The following is a 25,949-nucleotide window of genomic DNA, read 5'->3' as shown; positions in this document are numbered from 1 at the left end:
CTTTGCAGTGAATGACATGACAGTCCCGGAAATACTTTCCACTCTACTCATGCAACTTTTATACTTTTCTTGCCTTTTCATACTTCTAACACAAAGGAGAACAGACCCTAAAAAAAACGTAAAGAATATATGTCATTATTTCCACCAGGCCTTCATACATTTCTGCTAGTGGATCATATCAATTGGCCACTTCAATCTTTCCTTGCAGATGCTGTGAGCCTCCTAAACGCATATCTAGGAAAATGGATAAAGTACTCTGTAGGTTCTTTTCAAGAGTCTCATAAAAATGTGAGAAAGTTGTACCTCATGAGAAATAAAATATTCACAAAATCTAAATATTTACCAAGGAAGCAAGTGTAATCCAGATGGAATTTTCTTTCTTCCTTGTTTTATAATTTTTAGACTACAAAGCAGTGAATAATTTTGCCAAATCCCTTCCATGGGTGCTAAATATGTACAAATTATTTTCATAAAATCAATGCTTGCTGAAGTAAAATACAGCTTCTCATCTTTAATTTTTCCCAAGGGACAACATATGGACCATTCTACAGCAAAAGAGAGTAGAATGCATTTATACGATAACTGAGTGGCAATTACCTATATTTGCTCATACCATATGGCAAACTGTTCCTGAGATATAACGTTTCCTATAAGGCAGAGGATATTCTCTTCGAATAAATGGCTTCCCTATATTCCTTACTCCCTTCTAATAAGAGAGAGGCTTTCCTATAAGGCAGAGGATATTCCCTTCTAGTAAGTGGAAGAGTTTAAATCAAGTAAGAGTATAAACACTAAGCAAAAAAGCAGAACTCTATTTCAATGCTTGACATGCATTTGAATTACTTTAAGATTTATTCGTTCATTGACATCTGAGCTTCCCCTTCTACCATAAATTGACGGAGACAATACATTACCACTCCTTCCACTACCTACAGGGTTTCGTGACATAGGAATTAAAACCTAAATGTATGTTAATAATGCTCTACATTAGTGTACAATGCCAGTGTTTTATGTACATTATCTAATTTAATTATTCCCAGTATGTGAGGTGGGAACTACTCTCAATTTGTAGACTGCAGCCTGAGGCTCAAAAGTTAAGTAACTTTAAGCTAGGTCTTCTGATTTAAGCCTATTGTTCTTTTCATTTAGCTCCTACCTAACTTACTTGAATACCTCATGAGTTTATTGTAAGTTTTTAACAAGGTTTTGTAACATGCATCAGAAAAAAAAATTTTTTTTAACTTCAGATTCTTTTGTTGATTTGATCTTGAATCTTGAGTTAATTTCCCTGATTCAAACCGGAAATAATCATACTGCGGTTTCTAAAAAAAAAATTATGAGGCTTACAGGAAGGTTGAAAAATGAGCCATAATTTCTAAGTCAAATAGTTCTAGTAGTCATTTTGAAAATATTGATAATTTGCTGGGTTATTTTATTCCTCTGAATGCCAATATAACTCAGTGGCCTCAAAAAAAAAAAAAATCTGCAAAAAAATGAGTCAAAGAACTAATTGGTAGATACAATTTAGTGAGGAAAAGAACAGAAAATAAAATGCTTCATCAGAAGATGAATAAGACCGAAAAAAAAAAAAAGAAAAAATTTCTCCCTTATGCTTACCGTTTGTCCCAGGAATTCATTCCCAATATACTAAGAAGCAATCTGCAATAATAAAATGCTGACTGAGGTTTCTGAGGTATTGGTTCATCTTGTTCCACAGCTTTCATGTTTAAGTCATTGAAGTGCTTCTCAACAAATTCTTTTTCTTCTGTATGTTGCTTAAGGATAGCATTAATAACATCATTTTCTTGTTTTTCAGAAATGCACACAGGTTGTGGAGCAGGAATATTAAGTGAGATTCCAGTTCTCTGTAAGCATTCAGGACTAGTAACACCCAAATACTGCAGGAGTTCATCAAGAACATCTTCTTCATCTCTTATTGTATCCCAAGTTGGTACAGTTTCTCTAAATCTTTTAAACTGGAGAGAAAGTCCATCTTTTACTGTTATATCTTCTAAGCATTCATTAGATGTTGGAGGTTCTTCTGGCTTCTCTTGGTGAGACAACGAAAGCATCAAAGATGTAGGTTCTGACAAGCCACTTACAGAAGGTGGGCCATACAGTATAGCAGAATCCCATGAATATTTTCCAGAGAGATCACGTACTATGATTCTGACATTTGAATTGGCTGATGCAAGGCCAGCAGATAAACCTCCTCCAGGCATATTCTCTTCTGATCTGATCTGGATACAGGACACTAAGGTTGTATTATTTAACACAAAGAACTGGATATTTGGACTCTCAAAGAGTTCAGGAGAAAGTTCAGTACTTTCACTGTAATGGTTGTCGTGATTTTCACACACCTGACTTGTTAGCATAGCAGGACCACCACTCATTGGATAATGGCCCAGGTGATTTACCAGATGTGTAATAACAGTGCGGGCTGCTATAGAGATTAATCCATGCTGCATTTGAGTTTTCACTGGAAATAAAAAATATAAATGAATGGGAATATTGCTGCTTCCTAGGGAATCATATGACAATGAAACATTAGACAACAAACGGATTTTATCACATTGTTAATATTTCCAATTTAGATTCCGTATCACAGTAATGATGGCAAAAAAGGAGGAAAACCATTCTTTGATGAAGTTTTGTTTATAAGGAAGCCCTTTCCGAAATTTTTGCTAATGGGTCCATAATTTAAACCAAGGCCCTTATATATGGATCACTTTTGAAGAATCAGCAGTATTATAAACCAATCATGAAATCCCTAATGCACGTTAAAAAGCCAAAGACGGCCAGGCGCTGTAACACATGTCTGTAATCTCAGCACTTTGGGAGGCTGAGGTGGGAGGATTGCTTGAGCCTAGGAGCTTGAGACCAGCCTGGGCAACATAGGGAGACTATGTCTCTATAAATCAAAATAATAATAGTAATACTAAAATTAGCCCAGCGTGGTGGCCACTGCACTCCAGCCCAGGTGTCAAAGCAAGACCACGTCTCCAACAACAACAAAACAAAACAAAAACAAAAACACAATGAAATCTGTTCAAATGATAAGTTTCTTATCTCCATTAATAGATTCCAGATGCAGAGACAGTTTGTAGATGCCTTAAATGTCATTTAAATCTGACTTTTACAGATAATGTAAAAATGTTTCAGAAAAGGTGACATTCCAAGTAAACTCTGGGAATCAGAATAAATTTAAACAGCAAGTCAGTATAGCCAGTACCTGTATGCACAAGAGATCTTATTTTAAAAACAAAAATATTTGCTGGACCTACTTCTATTTTTCTAAGGTATTCTTCAGGGTCAATGTGGTATAGTCTAGCAGTCAGTTATATGCAAGAAATATTTTTTTTCCTCAAGTACAATAGGGAGGAAAACAGGTAAGAAGCATATTCATACAAGTAACTAAAAAATCATAGGAAACAGTCGAAAGAGAAAACTCAAAGAATATAGTAGTTTAAGAGGCTTGGAAAGGCAAGATGCCCAATGTCAGAATCTGAAGAAGGAGGAAAAGGGAGGAGAGGGGGAGAAGGAAGACAGGGAACACAGAGAGAGTAATGAGGAAAAGGAGACAGGAGATAGACAATAATTTGTCAAAGCCAACTAGTTAAAGACTGCCAATCTAAGGAGGGCTGAAGACTGTGATTCTGAGGGGTGTTGATGTGGAAGCCAGTTTGGGACTGAGTGGTGTCAGGAAGTGGGGACAACTAGTTGACTGTTGCCTTAATGCGTTTCATCTAACAGGTAGGAGGAGAGTTGTCTTTGGTAAAGAAGCATTAGTCATTCATGTTAGGATGTTTAGGTAGGGATGTGTGTGTGTGTGTGTGTGTGTGTGTTTAAAACATTCTTGTCACTACTTAATTTTAGATGTAATTACAGAGTGATTGTGTTTCTGTATTATTCTACCACAGTAACAGAGTGATCTTGTCTGAGTATTTATATTCTCTGACAGTTAATCAGTTGGGAACACTAGGGCCTGTCAGAACAAATAAGGATTTGTCACAATAAACACAGATTTTTAAAATGTTTTATTTTTTTATTTTTGAGATGGAGTCTCACTCTGCCTCCCAGGCTGGAGTGCAGTGGCGCGATCTTGGCTCACTACAATCTCCGCCTCCCGGGTTCAAGTGATTCTCCTGCTCAGCCTGCCAAGCAGCCTGGGACTACAGGGGCACGCTGCCACACCCAGATAATTTTTGTATTTTTAGTAGAGGCAGGGTTTCACCATATTGGCCAGCCTGGTCTTGACCTCTTGACTTCGTGATCCCCCACCTTGGCCTCCCAAAGTGCTGGGATTACAGGTGTGAGCCACCGAGCCAGGCCAGATACAGATTTAAGAATGTTCTGATTTACATACATGCCCAATTTTACGTGTTTAGTTTGATGACTTTTGGTAATTGTATATAATTGTGTAACCACCAACATAATCAATATGAAAAATTCCCTCACCAAAAAAGAATATTTTATTTTATGTAAACTATACCTCAATAAATAAATTCCCTCATCAACAAAGAGTATTTTATTTTATGTAAAGTATACCTCAATAAACCTAACTCAAAAAAAAAGGGAGACCAGTTTGTGCATTGATGGTATAATCACTTTAAAAGAGGCAAGAGAAAAGAATAGTCTTACATTTTCAAGGCTTTAGCCTTCAAGATTCAGAACCAATACCACTGGGTATAGGCAAACCAACCAACCAGCTGCTATGCCATTAATGTTAATACCATCTTCTCCAATTCCAAAAAAGAATAGTTTCCTTTGGGCTTTGGTTGCTTTTAAAATGTCAGAGTATCAAAATTTTAATTTCCCCATTATCAACCAAGTTATATCTACATACATGTAAATATAAACATTTCTTAGTTTATTTATTGGTTTTTGTTTGAGACAGAGTCTTGCTGTGTCACCCAGGCTGGAGTGCAATGGCACGATCTCGGCTCACTGCAGCCTCTGCCTCCTGAGTTCAAGCAATTGTCATGCCTCAGCTTCCCAAATAGCTGGTATTATAAGCATGTGCCACCACGCCTGGATAATTTTTGTATTAGAGAAGAGGCTTCACCATGTTGGCCAGGCTGGTCTTGAACTCTTGACCCCAAGTGATCCACTAGTCAGGGCCTCCCAAAGTGCTGGGATTACAGGTGTGAGTGACGCACCTGGCCAAACATTTCTTAGTTTAAAAGTTCCAATTAATGGCTGGGTGTGGTGGCTCACACCTGTAATCCCAGCACTTTGGGAGCCCAAGGCGGGCCAATCACCTGAGGTCAGTAGTTTGAGACCAGCCTGGCCAACATGGTGATACCGTGTCTCTACCAAAAAATACAAAAATTAGCTGGGTGTGGTGGTGCCCACCTGTAGTCCCCACTACTCGGGAGGCTGAGGCAGGAGAATCACTTGAACCTGGCAGGCGGAGGTTGCAGTGAACTGAGATCATGCCATTGCACTCCAGCCTGGGTAATAAGAGTGAGGCTCTGTCTTAAAAAAATAAAAAATAAAATAAAGAAATAAAAGTTCCAATTATATTGAAATTTTTAAAAATTATTTTTATGATTGTTACTAATAACCAGCCATTCAACACTAGATTAATAACACTAAATGATTAACTCTAATTCAATCCTTTGTTTTTAAGAATGTAAGCAAAGTAAAAAGTATTTTGAGCCATATGACAAGAAACAGCTTGAATCTAGTGTTTGCTTTCCCTTCCCTAATTATAACCTAGAATATAAAAAATGTTCACACTATAAGGGGATAATTTAGCTGGTAGTCCTCATTTTGCACATGAGGACAAATGGGTTTGCAAAGTTAAGTGATTTGCCTACCATAGGAGATGTCTTTTGCTTCCCAGCTCAGTGTTATTTCCCTCTTTACCGCAGCTCTAATTTCCATACTTTTTTCTCTTTTGTTAAACTGTCTTTTTCTTTGTGAGATATGGAAACAATGAATTCAAAATTTATTTTTCTCTGTGTATAAGAACTTCAAAAAAGTACTACCTAGCATAAATTACTAAATAAAAAGCAAAGATCAATGGAAAAATATCAAGACTAAATCGAATTTTAAATGGTAACAAAAATTAAAACTAGTCATTTAAAAAATTTTAATACAGAAAAAGATTTTTCTATTCTTCATTCTCCCTTCTGAGTGATATACTTATCCTCTTTGCATAACATAGAAATTTACATTCTGAAGAAGGGAAAGAATATAATTTAAAAGAAACAACCACAGAAAAGAGAAGAATCCCTGGCTTTGGCTTGCTCTGTGATTCACGATCACAAATACATAAGATTCCTTAAACTCCATTTTTCTGTAAGAATTACATATTTATTTGTAAAGATGAGTTAAAAACTCTTACATACAAAACTGGAAATAACAGAAACAATAAAAAATCATTCAATTTAAAGAGCATTATAAGTAACATAGGTCTTATGAGTTTCTTTTTCAAACCTACTTATAAATAAACTCCAAGAATGAGCCAGGTCTTTCCCTAAAACATAAACCTCCAAGCCCAGGTACCAGTCCATTCCATATATCTTCTTCCCAAAGGTAGAGACAGTGAGTATGCAGTTTAAATGAGCTTGTTCACAAGTCTGTCATAATTACCCACATTGAAAACATGAAAAGAATAAATTTAAATCTCAGATATAGGTAAAGCATTTTCTGCCCTAAGTTCCTTCTCTAAATTCAGGATATATGTCTATATATAAAAGTATAAAAATCTCTCAAATTGTTAACTGGGCACTAAATTTATTTACTTATTTTTGAGCTATAAACTATAGAACATACATATCTCTTTTCTACTTATCTACTAAGATATAAAGAAGACATGAATTTCTCTAGTTTAGATATTTAAAATAAAATTCTAAAATAACTAGTCTTGTGAGAAAATGTAAAATGGAGATATCGATGCTTCTAAGGCTTTGTGTAAGTCTATTCAGGGTTGTCTTTTCAGATTGTCAGATTAAACAAACCCTACAGCATTTGCAGCAAACCCGTAATTACAGGTTATTATGGCATACAAAAGCAGCAAGACATAAAAAGCTGCTGCAATTCACTGCACTGTAATAGAACACGCAGAGGAAGTTAATTTTGGCAAATGCTTTAAATATTAGCTTTGCATAATAAGTATAGGTGAAACTATAATTAGGACAGAATGAATCCTTTGGAGCCTCCTTTCACTCTGACCCAGCAAATGATGACTTTTTGCTAATAAGACTACTGCCATTTGACAAAAAGCCAACTTCACTACCTTGCTTTATTCTTTAGTAAATTTAATAATTACAGATACTCCTGCCAATAGTTCTCAAATCAGACTTGTTCAATCCAATACTGAGCTTATTAGCGACACTCAATGTTTAGAATTCTTTGGCCAAAAAAGTACTTGAAGATGATGAAACACGCCTTAGACAAGGGCACAATGATCACTCATTTTTGCCACATTAAAAAACACCCAGAGCATGTAGTCACTACAGACCAGAGAATTATGTGCTGTTAGCTCACAGCTGTTCCTAAAAGGTTCTGCACTTATCTGGTCCTTAAAACCTTTGAAGAAGTCCAAAGGGAACAACTTGATACATTTAGAGAAGGACACTGCACAGAGTATTTGATATCAATATTAAGCTAATCTATTCATATATTTTCCTTTGCTTCTTTTACAGTGACTGTTTGATATTGGTACGGTAAATTTTGTACAAAATCGAAAACTAAAACTTCCTCTGACCTAAGCAAATTCTATTGCTTTGTTCAAGAAACATACTCTGCTGTCTTGAATAAAAACTGCCATTTTATACCTTAAATGTGCAAAGGTCAACTAGTATTTTCACATAACCATATTTTTAAGTAAAATAAATATGGTATCTTATTATGTTAAATCTAAAAATATAATTTTAAATTGCTTATATAAACTTTATCTTTTTTTTTTTTTGCTTTATACTGCTTGTTATACCCCTTTTATATTTGAGAAACAATTTAAATCTTAAATTCCTATTTCATAGGGTATTTATGTTCCAGACAAACTATCTGTACCTTATGGTCAAACCAAAACCCTAGCTCAACTTCCTTGGCCTCTAAGTTCATACTTTCACTTTCATTGTATGCCATCAATCCATTATCATGGACACATCTTAGATGTTTTATTCATTTGTAACTATTCTACCTTTAAAAATCAAACTTTTCCTTACTAGCCCACTCTTTGACCACAACCTCCTAGTTTAGTGACTTCCCAATTGTGTATTGTAAAGTTCTTGGAGAAGGCCCTTAGAGATGGACAGGAAGAAACTGGTAGTACCCCACGCCTCCACTCTGCTGTGGTTCAATTTTTTAAAGTTTTCCAAACTGAGCTTCCTTATACAATTTATTTGAAGAGGTTCTGCTACCTAAAAAAAGTTTTAAAAATAACTGTCTTAATATACCAATGATGCTCTCAGTGGTTCTCAACTGTGGCTGCATATTAGTCACATGCAGAGCTTTAAACAATCTCAGCAAATCCCAGATTAATATATCAAAATCTCTATGGATGGGACTGGAACATCAGTATTCTAATATGCAGCCAAGGCTGACAATCACTGCTCTAACTTCTTATTACCAACCATATCTACTTTATGACTCTCTAGATCACTCTATTTTCTCCCAACTTAAAGCTAACCACTTCCTGGCAGCAGTTTGATCCTTATCAAGCCTAGGTTCCATGGCTAAGCTGTATACCAATACTCTCAAATCCACAGCTCCTTTGTATTTCGCTGCCACACCCATCTTACTAATAGTTGATAGGTGCAACCAAAACTTTATGGGTTTTGTTTTCTCTTAGGCTCTCAGTAACTTCTGTCAATTATCTTAATTACTTAAATCATCTTCTTTGTGGTCTCAGAAGAAGGGCTAATCCTAGCACCTATACCTTCTAGCTCATCCCCTCACGGACTTCACTCTATTAATGATACCCTTCCCACTTACTTTCTTCTCAGCTTATAAATAAGTTCAACTCTCTTCATCCCTAAAACTTTTAACCCTAAATCATCCTTTAGTTTATCAACCGTTTTATTGCATTTTTGTTTCCTTTATTTACTTATTTTTTATTTATTTTTTATTTTTTTGAGACGGAGTCTCGCTCTGTCGCCCAGGCTGGAGTGCAGTGGCCGGATCTCAGCTCACTGCAAGCTCCGCCTCCCGGGTTTATGCCATTCTCCTGCCTCAGCCTTACGAGTAGCTGGGACTACAAGCGCCTGACACCTCGCCCAGCTAGTTTGTTGTATTTTTTAGTAGAGACGGGGTTTCACCGCGTTAGCCAGGATGGTCTCGATCTCCTGACCTCGTGATCCGCCCGTCTCGGCCTCCCAAAGTGCTGGGATTACAGGCTTGAGCCACTGCGCCCGGCCTATGTACTTATTTTTAAAGTCAAGCTTCTTTAAAGAATACTTTCCATGGATGACTCTACTGTCTCTATTTATTTATTTTTTTTAAAGCGGGAGTTTCACTCTTGTTGCGGGGGCTGGAGTGCAATGGCGCGACCTCGGCTCACGGCAACTTCCACCTCCCAGTTCAAGCGATTCTTCTCCCTCAGCCTCCCGAGTAGCTGGGATTACAGGCATGCGCCACCACGCCCTGCTAATTTTGTGTTTTTAGTAGAATGGGGTTTCACCATGTTGGTCAGGTTGGTCTAGAACTCCTGACCTCGGGTGATTCACCTGCCTCAGCCTCCCAAAGTGCTGGGATTACAGGCGTGAGCCACTGCAGCCAGCCAACTCCACTGTCTTATTTCCTGCTTGCTCCTCAAACCACAGCCATCTGACTCTGCCTACTTCTCTGGTGAACTAAAGCTGATACATTTGTCATTACCTTTGTACTTGATCTATCATTTAACACTGTTGGCTAACCTTTTAAAAGTTTTCTCGGCCAGACGCGGTGGCTAACGCCTGTAATCCCAACATTTTGGGAGGCCGAGGCAGGCGAATCACGAGGTCAGGAGTTCGAGACCAGCCTGGCCAATATGGTGAAACCTGGTCTCTACTAAAAATAAAAAAAATTAGTTGGGCGCAGTGGCGCATGCCTGTAGTCCCAGCTACTTGGGAGGCTGAGGCAGGAGAATCACTTGAACCCAGGAAGCGGAAGTTGCAGGCAGATGAGATGGCCACTGCACTCAAGCCTGGGTGACAGAGTGAGATTCCACCTCAAAAACAAAACAAAACAAAACAAAAAACAAACAAACAAAAAAACTTCTCTTGGTTTCTGAGAAATTACTCTCTCCTGATTTTCCTTCCTTTCCAATGTTTTCTTCTCAGAACCCACACATGTAAATATATATTCCTAACAAAGATCTAAGATCTAGATTTGTATATACAACTGTCCATTAGATGTTTTCACATGAATATCTAGTAGGTCCCCCACACTAAACCATTTCCAACTGCCCTACTAATTTTCCCTCCCAAATCTGTACTTTCTCTAATACTCTTACTCTAGTAAGATTATTCAAGTTTGGGGAAAATCTAACCAATCTCCAAGTCAGAAACCTATTTTAGATTCCTCTTCTCTTTACAAAAGCCTTCTGACTTTACGTCCTACATACGTCTCAAGTTCACCTTGTCCTTCATTCCTACTATCATTCTTCAGTAACTCAACAAAAAATTTAGTTTAAGCCTTCAGCAGTTGTTGCTTAACCTATTGTAACAGCCTCAGAATTGGTCGCTCTGCTTCTGAGTTAACTGGCCAATTCAATCTAATATACTAGGAGTCAGTAAACTTTTTCTATAAAGGGCCAGATAATAAATATTTTTGGTTTTGTGAGCCACACAATCTCTGTTACTCAATACTGCTGTTGTTATACGAAAGTAGCCATAATGACAATATGGATGTATAACAATAAAACTATAAAAACAGGCAGTAGGCATGGGCCATAATTTACTGACTCCTATAAAATACTATTATCAAAAGTGCTCTTAATATAAATTACATCATGTATCTCCCCTTCTTAAAACCTTCAGCAATTGCTGGGTTCCTCTAGTTTACCTCTATATCTTATATATACTTCTACTGTTATACTCATATTATAATGTTATTTTATTATATCTATTATATCTATTTATTATATTCTATTATATCTTTCTCTTCTATCCGAGCGAGAATGCTCTAAATGTAGAAACAACGTGGCTTTAAAATGTTACTGAGTTAACTATGTACTAAGTAAGGATTGTGCAAAGGGCTTTACATATTTTATCTTACTTAGTACTTAAAAAAAACATTAGAGGAAACTAATATTATCTGCATTTACAAATAAGAAAACAGATACTCAGCAATTGAGAGTCAAAATTCAGGTCAGACTCCAAAGTTAAATTTTTTATTCTATATATATTCCATTATATACAAAATATCAAAAAGAACTCCTGAGAATAACTTAGCCAGAAGTGCATGTTGAGTATCCCTAATCTGAAAATCTGAAATCCAAAAATTTTGAGTGTTGACATGATGCTCAAAGGAAATGCTCATTGGAGCATCACAGATTTTGGATTTTCAGATTAGGGATGCTCAACTGATAAGTATAATGCAAATATTCCAAAAGGTGAAAAAATCCCAGATCTTTAACACTTCTGGTCCCATGCATTTCAGATAAGGAATACTGAATTTGCATAAAAGGAATGTCAACATATAATATTAGTAATTGTGCATGTGAACTTATTTCTTTAATTAATAATGAACTTGTGCTATACATACATGGTTAAACAACTACAAAGTAAGACTATTCTCCTTCTCCAACATTTCCACCCATGGCCTCAAGTTATATACCTTGAGAGAGAGAACCTAAGCAACAATATTGTCCTGAAGAGAATTCATGTTACCTTCTGTTACTGGCTGGAGTTTAGAAGATCGTTCTGAGTCAGGAGAGTGCAGAGGTTCAGGCTCTTTCAGACTTTCCAAATGCATAAAAGGATCATAATCTACAGATGCCAAATCAGAGAGGCTCATGGGAAAATACCTTGGATTGCTAAAACACTGAGCTCCATAAACACACCCATGTAAAACCTGAAAATACAGGGGAAAAGAAAACACCCAGTTTTACCTAAAAATAAATAAATAAATAAATAAACAAACAAACAAATAAATAAAAGTTAAAGGAAGATAAAAATCAACCGGTAACACAAGAGCTTCACAAATATTTTAAATATTTTAAAACATTACGCTGGGCATGGTGGCTTATGCCTGTAATCCCAGTGCTTTGGGAGGCCGAGTCGGGTGGATCACCTGAGATCAGGAGTTCCAGACCAGCCTGGCCAACGTGGCGAAACCCTGTGTCTACTAAAAATACAAAAATTAGCCAGGTGTGGTGGTGGGCGCCTGTAATTCCAGCTACTCAGGAGACTGAGGCAAGAGAATTGCTTGAACCCAAGAGACGGAGGTTGCAGTGAGCCGAGATTGAGCCATTGCACTCCAGCCTGGGCGACAAGAGCAAAACTCCGTTTCAAAAAAAGAAAAAGAAAAAAAAAAAATCAAGGTAAAATTCAATACCTCTTACAAAGAATGACTAAAATTTAATTATACTCATATGTAACAACGATCTAATTCCTCTCAAAATTTTGCAGTGAAACAACAGTGTCTTGTAGGAAGTATTTTTAAATTACCCTTAGGCATTGTAAGCTAAATCTGTGTCCTTAGAAATTTTCTAGCTCTAAAAGAATAAAAATGTTATACTGAGAAATGTTATTTCTCTAGGTTTTAAAAACTCTTGGTTACCAAATAAATAATAAAGCAAGAAAGTTTACCTTATAAATGCAATTGAGAACAGATTTTTCTGTTTTATCACTTTCTGCTCCCGTAGCATGAAATGGTTGGAGCAGTGTCTTTAGAGGTAAGGCCATGATCCAGTCCAGAAGGCAGAGAAGTAAAGATACTACCAACTGTAACAATAGGATAATTATAATTGCACATCCATAAAATACATGCTTCTTAAAAATTCGTTTTCTTATTCTTGAGTTTCCAAAATTTGTTTCTGGAATCATCAACCCAAGTTCCACTATTAATATTTACCTAGATCGAACTGATTTTAAGATATTGTATATGAACATTATTGTGAGTTTCTCTTTCATATGTCAGGGAAGCATAATGAAACAGTAAGTATAATAGAAACAGAAATGTTAAAATTAATATAAAAACAGCAAGCTTAAAAGACACTACATATCAATTAACTATACTTACTTCATTGCACAAAGAATGGAACACAAATGGAAGTCCATATATATTAAAATCACTTCCACTTTCCTTTTCTAACTTAACAACATCTCACTGAATATCCTGCCAGTAAGACTACCTTAAGTACTTTTTGCAACTGTTACTCATTTTACGAAATGAATCTACTGAACGGGTTTTTTTTTTTTTTTTTTTTTTTTTTTAAGAGACAGAGTCTTGCTATATTGCCCAGGCTGGCCTTGAACTCTTGGGCTCAGGCAATATTCCAGCCTCTGACTTCCAAATAGCTGGGACTACAGGTGCACACCATCATGCCTGGATGGACACTTTTAAACTAATGAATGCTATAAACAGGACACTTTTTATACAAAATGAGGAATAAAATAGCAGAATTCATTGTATTAAAGCACCACAAATAGTATCATGAAACTGACAATGAAATAGCAACAAGAGACCTGCTAATCTTTAAAGACAAACTCTCCAACTCAAGTAATTCTGGTCTACATTTCCTAACATATCTTCCAAAAAAATAAAATAAAATAAGGAACAATAAGAAGGTCCAATAAAACCTCACAAAACCAACAGCTTCCGTATTATCAGAAGACAAAGAACATCCAAACTCCAAATTGTCTATTTTTTTAATTTTTATTTTTGAGACAGTGTTGCTCTGTCACCCAGGCTGGAGTGCAGTGGCGTGATCTCAGCTCACTGCAACCTTCACTTCCTGGGTTCAAGTGATTCTTGTGCCTCAGCCACCTAAGTAACTGGGATTATAGGCATGTGCCACTGTGCCTGGCTAAGTTTTGTATTTTTAGGAGAGATGAGGTTTTGCCATGTTGGCCAGGCTGGTCTCAAACTCCCAGCCTAAAGTGATCTGTCTGCCTTGGCCTCTCAAAGTGCTCAGATTACAGGCATGAGCCACTGCACTGAGCCTCAAATTATATGAGAAAAATATGAAGCAAATCCCAGCACCTTTCTCCTATTCTCCCATTGCAGATTTTCATGAAAAGCAAGGGTAGTTTGGGAAAAACTGTGAAAGAGAGAAGATGGGAACTTGCTGTGAAACTAAGACTGATCTAAAAGCCTGCCAGAAAGAAAAAGTCCACCTTAAATGTGAGAAAATTTAAAAAGTTTACTGGTAGATCAGAGGAGTGAGTAAAAAGAAAGGATGCAGAAATACACACAGAAAAGGTAATGCTTAGTGGGAGAGACAAACAAACCCAGACTGCGAAGACTATGATAAATACCTAACTCTTCAATGCCCACACACCAATGAACATTGACAAACATCAAGACCATCCAGGAAAACATGACCTCACCAAATGAATTAAATAAGGCACCAATGACCAATCCCAGAGAGACAGAGATGTGACCTTTCTGACAGAGAATTCAAAACAGCTGTTTTGAAGAAGCTCAATGAAATTCAAGATAACACAGAGAACAAATTCAGCATTCTATCAGATAAATTTAACAAAGAGATTGAAATAATTAAAAAGAACTAAGTAGAAATTCTGGAGCTGAAAAATGCAACTAGTATACTGAAGAATGCATCAGAGTTCTTTAATGGCAAAATGGATCATGCAGAAGAAACAATTAGTGAGGCTGAAGACAAGCTATTTGAAAATACACAGAGGAGACAAAAGAAAAAAGAAGAAAAACAGAATAAAACACACCTATAAGAACTAGAAAAAAAGCATCAAAAGGGTAAATCTAGAGTTATTGGCCTTAAAGAGGAGATAGATTGGGACATAAAGTTTATTAAGAGGGATAAAATCATAGAACTTCCCAAACCCAGAGAAAGATATGAACACTCAAGTACAAGTAGGTTATAGAACACTAAGCAGATTTAATCCAAATATGACTACCTTAAGACATTTAATAATCAAACTCTCAAAGGTCAAGGATAAAAGAAGGATTATAAAAGTACAAGACAAAAGAAACAAGTAACATACAATGGAGCTCCAATACATTTGGAAGCAGACTTCTCAGTAGAAATCTTACAGGCCAGGAGAGAATGGCATGACATATTTAAAGTGCTAAAGGAAAAAAAAACCCTTATTCTAAAATGATACATCTGGTGAAAATATCCTTTGAACATGGAGAAGAAATACAGACTTTCCCAGACAAACAAAAGCTGAGGGATTTCAAACACCAGATCTGTCCCACAAGAATTGCTAAAGGGATTTCTTCAGTCTGAAAGAAATGAATGTTAATGAGCAGTAAGAAATTATCTGAAGGTCCAAAACTCACTGGTGATATTAAGTAAACAGAAAACCACAGAATATTATAATGCTGTAATTGTAGTGTGTAAACTACTCATATTGAAGTAGAAAGATGAAAAGATGAACCAAACAAAAATAATAACAACAACAACTTTTCAAGACATGGACAGTACAATAAGATATAAATAGAAAGAATAAAAAGTTACAAAGCAGGGGGATGAAGTTAACATGTAGAGTTGTTATTTTCTTTTTGCTTGTTTGTTTATGCAGTCAGTGTCAAGTTGTCATTAGTTTAAAATAATGGGTTATAAGATATTACTTGCAAGCCTTATGGTAACCTCCAATATAAACACATACAATGGATACACAAAAAATAAAAAGCAAGAAACAAAACCATACTACCAGAGAAAATCACTTTCACTAAAAGGAAAACAGGAAGGAAGGAAAGAAGGATGACAAGCCTGAAAAACAACAAGAAAATAAATAACAAAGTGGGAGGAGTAAGTACCTACTTATCAATAATACCACTGAGGCTGGGCATGATGGTTCACACCTGTAATCCCAACACTCTGGGAGGCTGAGGTAAGCAGATCACCTGAGGTCAGGAGTTTGAGACCAGCCTGGCCTGCATGGTGAAATCCGAAGACTATTAAAAAACTAAAAATAAGCCAGGTGTGGTGGTGTGTGCTTGCAGTCCCAGCTAGTTGCAAGGCTGAGGCAAGAGAATCGTTTGAACCCAGGAGGTAGAGGCTGCAGTGAGCTGAGATTGTTTCACTGCACTCCAGCCTGGGTGACAGAGTGAGACTCCATCTCAAAAAAAAAAAAAAGAAACAAAGAAAAAAGAATAAAAAATAAAAACCACTGAATGTAAATATGTAAATAGACTAAACTCAATCAAAAGAGAGAGTGGCTGAACGGATTAAAAAATAAAACCCAATGATCTGTTGCCTACAAGAAACACACTTTGCTCTGTAAAGACACACATATACCGAAAATAAAGGAATGAAGATGTTTTATGCAAATGGAAACCAAAAAAGCAGAAGGAGTTACACTTACGTCAGACAAAATAGATTTCAAGACAAAAAAGGTCATTATGTAATGATAAAGGGGTTAATTCAGCAAGAGGATAAAACAATTATAAATATGTATGCAGTCAACACTGGAGCACCCTGATATATAAAGCAAATATTATTAGAGCTAAAGAGAGAGATATATGCCTATACAATAATAGCTGAAGACTTAAACACCCCACTTTCAGCATTGGACATTTCATCCAGACAGAAAATCAACAGAGACATTGGACTTAATGTGCGGTACAGACCAAATGGACCTAATAGATATTTACAGAACATTTCATCCAATGGCTGTGGAATGCACATTTTTCTCCTCAGCATATATAACATTCTAAAGGATATACCATAGTTAGGCCAAAAAATAAGTCTGAATATATTTTTAAAAACTGAAACAATATTAAGTATCTTCTCTGACCCCAATGGAATAAAACTAGAAATCAAAAATAAGAGGAATTTTGGAAACTATACAAACACTTAGAAATTAAACAACACTGGCGGGGTTCTGTGGCTCACACCTGTAATCCCAGCACTTTTGGAGGCTGAGGTGGGTGGATCATGAGGTCAGGAGATTGAGACCATCCTGGCTAACACAGTGAAACCCCATCTCTACTAAAAATACAAAAAATTAGCTGGGTGTGGTGGCCGATGCCTGTAGTCCCAGCTACTTGGGAGGCTGAGGCAGGAGAATGGTATGAGCCTGGGAGGCGGAGCTTGCAGTGAGTCGAGATTGCACCACTGCACTCCAGCCTGAGACTCCGTATCAAAAGAAAAAAAAAGAAATTAAACAATATCTTCCTGAATGATCTGTGGGTCAATGAAGAGATTAAGAAAAAAACCGAAAAATTTCTGGAAACAAATGATAATGAAAACACAACATACCAAAACCTATAGGATACAGTGAAAGCAGTACTAAGAGGGAAGTTTACAGCTATAAGCACCTACATCAAAAAAGCAGATAAACTTCAAATAAACAATCTAACAATGCATCTTAAAGAACCAGAAAAGCAAGAGCAAACCAAACCCAAAGTAAGCAGAAGAAAAATAATAAAGATCCAGAGCAGAAATAAATAAAACTGAAATGGCAAAAATACAAAAGATCAATGAAATGAAAAATTGGGAAATGAAACAAAAATTGATTTTTTAAAAGGATAAACAAAATTGAGAAACCTTTAGCCACTAAGAAAAAAAGGAACAAGACCAAAATAAAATCAGAAATGAAAGAGGAGACATTAAAAACCAATATAGCAGAAATTAGAAGATCAACAGACAGGCTACTATGATCAACTATATGCCAATAAACTGGATAACCTAGAAGAAATGGATAAACTCCTAGACACATACAACCTATTAAGATTGAACCATGAAGAAATGCAAAACCTGAACAGACCAGTAACATATAACGAGATTAAAGCTGTAATAATAAGTCTGTCACCAAAGAAAGGCTCAGGACCCAGTGGCTTCATTGCTAAATTCTACCAAACATTTAAAGAACTAATACCAATCCTTCTGAAATATTCTGAAAAACAGGGGAGGAAGTATTTCCAAACTCATTCTCTGAGGCCAATATTACCCTGATATCAAAACAAAAGACATCAACAAAAAGAAAACTACAGGCCAATATTCCTGATGAACATTGACACAAAAATCCCGAACAAAATACTAGCAAACCAAATTCAACAATACATTAGAAAGATCACTCATCACGACCAAGGGAGATTTATCCCAGGGATTCAAGGATGATTCAACATATACAAATCAATCAATGTGATACATTTTATCAACAAAATGAAGGACAAAAACCTTTGTGATAATTGCAGTTGCTGCTGAAAAAAGCATCTGATAAATTCAACATCCCTTCATGATGAACACCTCCTCCCTATACCCCCAAAAAACTGGGAAGGAACATATCTCAACATAATAAAAGCCATATAACAGACGCACAGCTAGTATCATTCTGAATGGAGAGAAACTGAAATCCTTTCCTCTAAGATCTAGAACAAGACAAAGGTGTCCACTTCCACCACTATTATTCAACACAGTACTGGTAGTCCTAGCTAGAGCAAGCAGACGAGAGAGAAATAAAGGGTATGCAAATTGGAAAGGAAGACATCAAATTATCCTTGTTTGCAGATGATATGATCTTTTATTTGGAAAGACCTAAAGACTCTATCAAAAAACTATTAGAACTGATAAACAAAGTCAAATTCAGTAAAGTTGCAGGATACAAAATCAACATACAAAAATCAGTAGCATTTCTATGTGCCAACAGTGAACAGTCTGAAAAAGAAATTAAGAAAGTAATGCCATTTACAAGAGCTACAAGTGAAATTAAATAGTTGGGAATTAACTTAATCTAAGAAATTAAAGACTTCTACCATAAAAACTATAAAACACTGATGAAAGAAATTGAAAAAGACACCAAACAATGGAGAGCTATTCATGTCCATGTATTGAAAGAATCATTATTTTCAATAATCATGTCCATACTACCCAAATCAATCTATAGGTTCAATGCAATCCCTATCAAAATGCCAATGACATTCTTTATAGAAACAGAAGGAACAATCCTAAAATTTACATGGAACAATAAAGGACCCCCAAACAGTCAAAGCTGTCCTAGGTAAAATGAACAAAACTGGAAGAATCACATTATCTGATTTCAAATAATACTACAGAGCTATAATTACCAAAACAGTATGGAACTGGCATAAAAATGGACACACAAACCAATGGAACAGTATAGAGAACCCAGAAACAAATCGTACATCTACAGTGAAGTCATTTAAAACAAAGGCAAATAACATACATTATGGAAAGGACAGTCTCTTCAATATATGATGCTGAGATAACTGGGGTTATCCATATGCAGAGGTACAAGACTAGACCCCTAACTCTTGCCATATATAAAAATCAAATCCAAAAGCATTAGAGACTTAAATCTAAGACCTCAAATTATGAAACTACTAAAAGAAAACACTGGGGAAACTCGAGGGCATTGGACTGGGCAGATTTCTGGAGTAATACCCTACAAGCACAGGCAACCAAAATAAAAATGAACAAATAGGATCACATTAAGTTAAAAAGCTTTTGCACGGCAAAGTAAATGGTCAACAAAGTGAAGAGACAACCCACAGAAGGGGAGAAAATATTTGTAAAGTATCCATCTGACAAGTGGGATTAATAACCAGAATATACAAGGAACTCAAACAACACTACAGAAAAAAATTCTAATAATTTGACTTAAAATGGGCAGAAGATCTGAATAGACATTTCTCAAAAGAAGACATAAATAAGGAAAACAAGTTAATATGTTCATATGAACATATGAAAACAAGTTCATATGAACACATAGATGCTCAACATCATCAGAGAAATGTAAATCAAAACTACCAAATACAACGAGATATCATTTCACCTCAGTTAAAATGGTTTTTTTCTCAAAATGAGATACCATCTCACACCAGTTAGAATGGTGATCATTAAAAAGTCAGGAAACAACAGATGCTGGAGAGGATGTGGAGAAATAGGAACACTTTTACACTGTTGGTGGGACTGTAAACTAGTTCAACCATTGTGGAAGACAGTGTGGCGATTCCTCAGGGATCTAGAACAAGAAATATCATTTGACCCAGCCATCCCATTACTTGGTACATACCCAAAGGATTGTAAGTCATGCTGCTATAAAAACACATGCACATGTATGTTTATTGTGGCACTATTCACGATAGCAAAGACTTGGAACCAATCCAAATGTCCATCAATGATAGACTGGATTAAGAAACTGTGGCACATATACACCATGGAATACTATGCAGCCATAAAAAAGGATGAGTTCATGTCCTTTGTAGGGAGATGGATGAAGCTGGAAACCATCATTCTGAGCAAACTATCACAAGGACAGAAAACCAAACACTGCATGTTCTCACTCATAGGTGGGAACTGAACAATGAGATCACTTGGACACAGGATGGGGAACATCACACACTGAGGCCTGTTGTGGGGTAGGCAGATGGGGGAAGGATAGCATTAGGAGATATACCTAACATAAATGACGAGTTAATGGGTGCAGCACACCAACATGGCACATGTGTACATATGTAACAAAGCTGCAAGTTGTGCACATGTACCCTAGAACTTAAAGTATAATAATAATAATAAAAATAAATAAAATGGGTTTTATCCAAGACAGGCAATAAATGCTGGCGAGGAAGTGGAGAAAAGGGAACCCTCATACACTGTTGGTGGGAATGTATGTTAGTACAACCACTAAGAAGAACAGTTTGGAGGTTCCTCAAAAAACTAAAAAAGAGAACTGCTATATGATCCAGTAATCCTACTGCTAGGTATATACCCAAATGAAAGGAAATCAGCATACCTAAGAGATATCTACACTCCCAAGTTTATTGCAGTATTATTTACAATAGCCAAAATTTGGGACCAACCTAAGTGTCCATCAACCAGATGAATGAAGAAAATGTGGTACATATATGCAATGGAGTACTATTTAGCCATAAAAAAGAATGAGATCCTGTCATTTGCAACAAGATAGATGGAACTGGAAGTCATTATGTTAAGTGAAATAAGCCAGGCACAGAAAGACAAACATTGCATGCTCTCACCGATCTGTGGAAGAAAAAAATGAAACTAATTGAATGCATGGAGATAGAGAGTAAAATGATGGTTACCAGAGACTGGGAAGGGCAGTGGGGAGTATGGGGTAAGTGGGGATGGTTAATAAGTTCTAAAAAATGGAAAGAATGAATAAAATACAGTATTTGCTAGCAAAACAGAACAACTACAGCAAAAAATAACTGAATTGTGCACTTAAAAATAACTAAAAACATAATTGGATTATTTTGTAACACACAGAAAAGATAAGTGCTTGAGGTGAAGAATACCCCATTTACCCTGATGTATTATGCACTGTATGTCTGTGTCAAAATATTACATGCATTCTATAAATATATACACCTACTATGTACCCAGAAAAATTTTAAATAAATAAAAAGATGGGGAAGATCTCTATGAACTTACGTATTATGAATTTTCAAGATACACTTTCAAGTGAAAAATCCAAGGAAAGACTATCTAGGCTCTGTGTAACAAACAAGGAATAAAAGACAATATACGTACATCTGTTCATTTGCGAAAAAATAATCATGGGATGGATGAACCATAGACTAAAACAATAAAAGCAACAGAGATGGAGGAAAGACCCTAACACTGCATACAAACAGAAAAAAAGTGACCTGAACTGAATTTCAAGTTAATTATATAACCATACTGAAGTGGGAAAGAGGGACTAGGAAGTAACCCAAGTAACTTATGAACACATTTTTCGAACAATAATCTCTTTTGGTAAAGACAATAAGAACTCTTAACTACAAAGAGGCATAAGTTAATAATTTTTTTTCTTTTTTCTTTTTTTTTTTTTTGAGACAGAGTCTCGCTCTGTCGCCCAGGCTGGAGTGCAGTGGCCGGATCTCAGCTCACTGCAAGCTCCGCCTCCCGGGTTTACGCCATTCTCCTGCCTCAGCCTCCCGAGTAGCTGGGACTACAGGCGCCTGCCACCTCGCCCAGCTAGTTTTTTTTTGTATTTTTTAGTAGAGGTGGGGTTTCACTGTGTTAGCCAGGATGGTCTGGATCTCCTGACCTTGTGATCCGCCCGGCTCGGCCTCCCAAAGTTCTGGGATTACAGGCTTGAGCCACTGCGCCTGGCCAATAATTTTTAAAAAATAGAACAGCACAAAGAACTAAACATATCCAAATAAATAATCAATATGGAAACCAGATTTTTCATTGCTGGAGCAGGGAGTTACAAATAAGGAAAATGGGGAAGGATGGACTGAATCTCGTGGTGTTGGATTAGAAGCGGAGGTGTCAGACCAGGGCCTGTGGGCGGGGGAAGGGGAGGGAGAGCATCAGGACAAACAGCTAAGGCATGTGGTGACAGGTTGACAGGAGAAGCAAAAACACTATGGTACATGTCTACCGATGTAACAAACCTGCACATTCTGCACATGTATCCTGGAACTTACAGTAAAATAAAATAAAATAAAATAAAACAAAATAAAATAAAATAAAATAAGAATTGGAGGTGTCAGTGTGAACTCAAGGTTTTTAATACTTTTAATTAGATACCGTCTTATTCTGCCTGTGCTGGCATTACAAATACTATACACTGGGTGGCTTAAACAAGAGAAATTTATTCCTCACAGTTCTGAAAGCCAGAAAGTTGAAGATAAAGGTGGCAGTCAATTCAGTATCTGTGAGGGTCCTCTTTCTGGCTTGTAGATGACCACCTTCTAGTGTATCTTCACACAGTGGATATAGTTCTTTTCTTATAAGGGCACTAATCCCATTGATGAGGGCTTCATCCTCATGACCTAATTACCTCTTAAAGGCCCCACCTCCAAATCCCATGACACTGGGCATTAGGATTTCCATATATGAACTTCAAGAGAGACACAAACATTCAGTCTATAGCAGACATAGAGATGGGGGTGTGTGTGTGGGGGGGGTGTGTGTGTATGTATGTTATGTATTTCCTAGCTGTATCTGCCAAAGGGGCCTTAAGAAACGATACCCCAATAGCAATGTGCATGCCTAGTTCTTAGATATTGATTTCTAAATACCATTTGCCACTTAATGGAAGCAGAGTTTCTTGGGGAATGGGTAATTTCAGGGCTGGGACAGGGAAACCACAAAGTGAGTCTGGAAAATTGTGTGCTGACAGAAATTAAAAGCATGCCCCCAAAATAATGGGAATTTATGAAAAAGAAGCCACTTTGAAGGGGCTCCCACTGGCTAAGCATGAGACATTTTGAGCACTAAAATAAATAATAGTTAAGGATTACAAATCGTTGCATAAAATCAGAATTGTGAGCCCACACTGAAATAAGATGAATAAGAAAGAAAGGAGAGCTCTTCCTTATAAGTAGAAAGCTAACTAATGAATGTAGAAAGAATGATGAATTAGGAAATCATCATTTGTCAGCTACTGAAACAATAATTGTTTCTGGTAAGAGTCATTAACGATTAGCAAAATCAGTTAGTGGAAATTTAAGGAGCCAAATATTTATATAGTATAGTCTCAAAGTATTGTCTTACAAATACTAATTCATTGAAAAGGGTTAAATAGTAGCTTTACAGTGGAAACACCTGGCAGACACAACCTTAATCATTTGACTAAAGTTAGCACCAATCAGTAATGAAACAAACTGACATCTGTGACACCTGATAAAATGTAATAAGAGGTGCACAAAATCTTCTGAGGTATTCCTGCCAAATATGCCTAACTTAAATCCAATAATGACAAACCTAATCATGCTAAAACACAAAGCCAAAATGCAGGACATTTTATACAGTAACTAGACTATATTCTTTAAAATGTCAAGGTCAAGAAATATAGAAAGATTAAGAACCTGTTCCATATTATAGAAGGCTAAAGAGACATTATGCCTGCATGTAAGGCATAATTTGGGAATTTCTTTTGCCCTAGAGGACATTAGTGAGACAACTAGTGAAATATCTGTATAATACAAATGTATCACTAATACTAATGCTAATTTCCTCATGTTGATAACTATTTTGTGGTTATATAAGAGAATTGCTTGATTTTAGGAAAAATGCAATAAAGTAGTCAGCAGTATTTACATTTCTCTCTGTATTTCATACTACATACAAAGGGATACAGCAAATGTGGTGAACCAATATAAAGAATTCTTTGTACTATCCTTTCAACGTCTCTCTAAACTTGAAATTATGTTAAAAGAAAACAATTCCATCATAAAACTCAAATGGAAGCTCTCAATTGATGTTTCTAACTAAAAACAATATGAACGTTGGCATCTATCCGTCAAGCACAGATTCCAGTCTTGGCTCTGATATCTAGTAACAATTGAGTGACCTTGGGCAACTTAACCTTTCTAAGGCTCAATTCTCCATGAAGAATAGGGATTAAAAAATATTTATCAAGATTATAAAGTTGTTTTGACGTTGAAATAATGCATATAAAGTACACACTGCTGGCACGTGATTTTTTTTTGTTTTAAAATCACTATATAAATGTTCTTTTTGCTTTATTTTTATTGAATTTATCTTTTAAAACTTGTTAGCCCAAGCCCATATTCACCAATGACAATGAGCCATTTGAGAAGTCTAAAAACTCCTGGCCCATATACGGTTTATTCAAATTCTTAAACATCTGAGGTTAAGGAGCAGCAATCTGAATACCATGCTGATAAATGCCTCCCTATACTGGTGGCTTACATGAGATTAAGAGTTCCTAGAGAAATAATAACACAATTAAAATGCTTCAATATATCTATTTGTCCATATGTAGTGTGCAAGCTTCTAATAAAAGATAATAAAAACCCAATTCAAAAAAATTAGAAGACACTGGAATGCAACACAGTGGAGAAGAACCAGTAGATTTAGGTAATATTCTGATGTTCATCACACAGAGAGGAATGTAATTCTAAAGACGTTTAAGGGCAGGTGTGGTGGCTCACGCCTGTAATCCTAGCACTTTGGGAGGTCCACGCAGGTGGATGACCTGAGGTCAGGAATTCGAGACCAGCCTGGAAAATATGGTGAAACCCTGTCTCCACCAAATATACAAAAATTAGCCAGGCATGGTGGTATACGCTTGTAGCTCCAGCTACTAGGGAGGCTGAGGCAGGAGAACTGCTTGAACCTGGGAGGTGGAGGTTGCAGTGAGCTGAGATCACGCCACTGCACTCCAGCCGGGGCGACAGAGCAAGACTCCGTCTCTAAATAAATAAATAAATAAGATGTTTAAGATAAAGCATATTTAAGGCTGGGTGGGGTGGCTCACACCTGTAAACCCAACACTTTGGGAGGCCAAGGTGAGTGGATCACGAGGTCAGGAGTTCAAGACCAGCCTGGCCCATATGGTGAAACCCTGCCTCTACAAAAAATACAAAAAAACCCCAAAAAACAAAAAACAAAAAACTAGCAGGTGTGGTGGCATGTGTCTGTAGTCCCAGCTACTCTAGTCCCAGTTACTCGGGAGGCTGAGGCAGGAGAATCGCTTGAACCCGGGAGGCAGAGGTTGCAGTGAGCCGAGATTGTGCCTCAGTACTCCAGCCTGGGCAACAGAGCGAGACTCCATCTCAAAAAAAAAAAAAAAAAAGAAGAGTGAACGATAAGCTGGGCACAGTGACTCACACTACTAAAAATACAATAATTAGCTCAGCATGGTGGCGTACACCTGTGGTCCCATTTTGGGGGCTGAGGTGGGAAGATCACTTCAGTGTGGGAGGCGAAGGTTGCAGTGAGCCCAGATTGCACCACTGTACTCCAGCCTGGGTAACAGAGTGAGATCCTGTCTCAAAAAAAAAAAAAAAGGCCGGGCGCGGTGGCTCAAGCCTGTAATCCCAGCACTTTGGGAGGCCGAGACGGGCGGATCACGAGGTCAGGAGATCGAGACCATCCTGGCTAACACGGCGAAACCCCATCTCTA

General features: G+C 36.8%; 1 protein-coding gene across 6 annotated transcripts in view; it reads right to left on the bottom strand.

The window, feature by feature from the left end:
* RALGAPA1 (Ral GTPase activating protein catalytic subunit alpha 1) overlaps positions 1 to 25,949 on the bottom strand; it is a 280,919-nt gene that overhangs the window by 85,870 nt on the left and 169,100 nt on the right. For all 6 annotated transcript variants that reach the window (XR_002725793.2, XM_023189633.3, XM_023189637.2 and 3 more), the window contains exons 31-33: positions 12,744 to 12,878; positions 11,823 to 12,006; positions 1,618 to 2,479 (exon numbers count right to left, since the gene is read on the bottom strand). Coding sequence is in view for 5 of the 6 variants with exons in the window: in XM_023189633.3 (XP_023045401.1) it covers positions 1,618 to 2,479; positions 11,823 to 12,006; positions 12,744 to 12,878 (1,181 nt within the window). In the remaining variant the exon portion in view is untranslated. The remainder of the gene's footprint in view (positions 1 to 1,617; positions 2,480 to 11,822; positions 12,007 to 12,743; positions 12,879 to 25,949) is intronic.

This window comes from Piliocolobus tephrosceles, chromosome 6 (genome assembly GCF_002776525.5).
Source record: "Piliocolobus tephrosceles isolate RC106 chromosome 6, ASM277652v3, whole genome shotgun sequence".
In the NCBI taxonomy this organism is placed as follows: domain Eukaryota; kingdom Metazoa; phylum Chordata; class Mammalia; order Primates; family Cercopithecidae; genus Piliocolobus; species Piliocolobus tephrosceles.
This window is presented reverse-complemented; position numbering and strand designations above follow the sequence as displayed.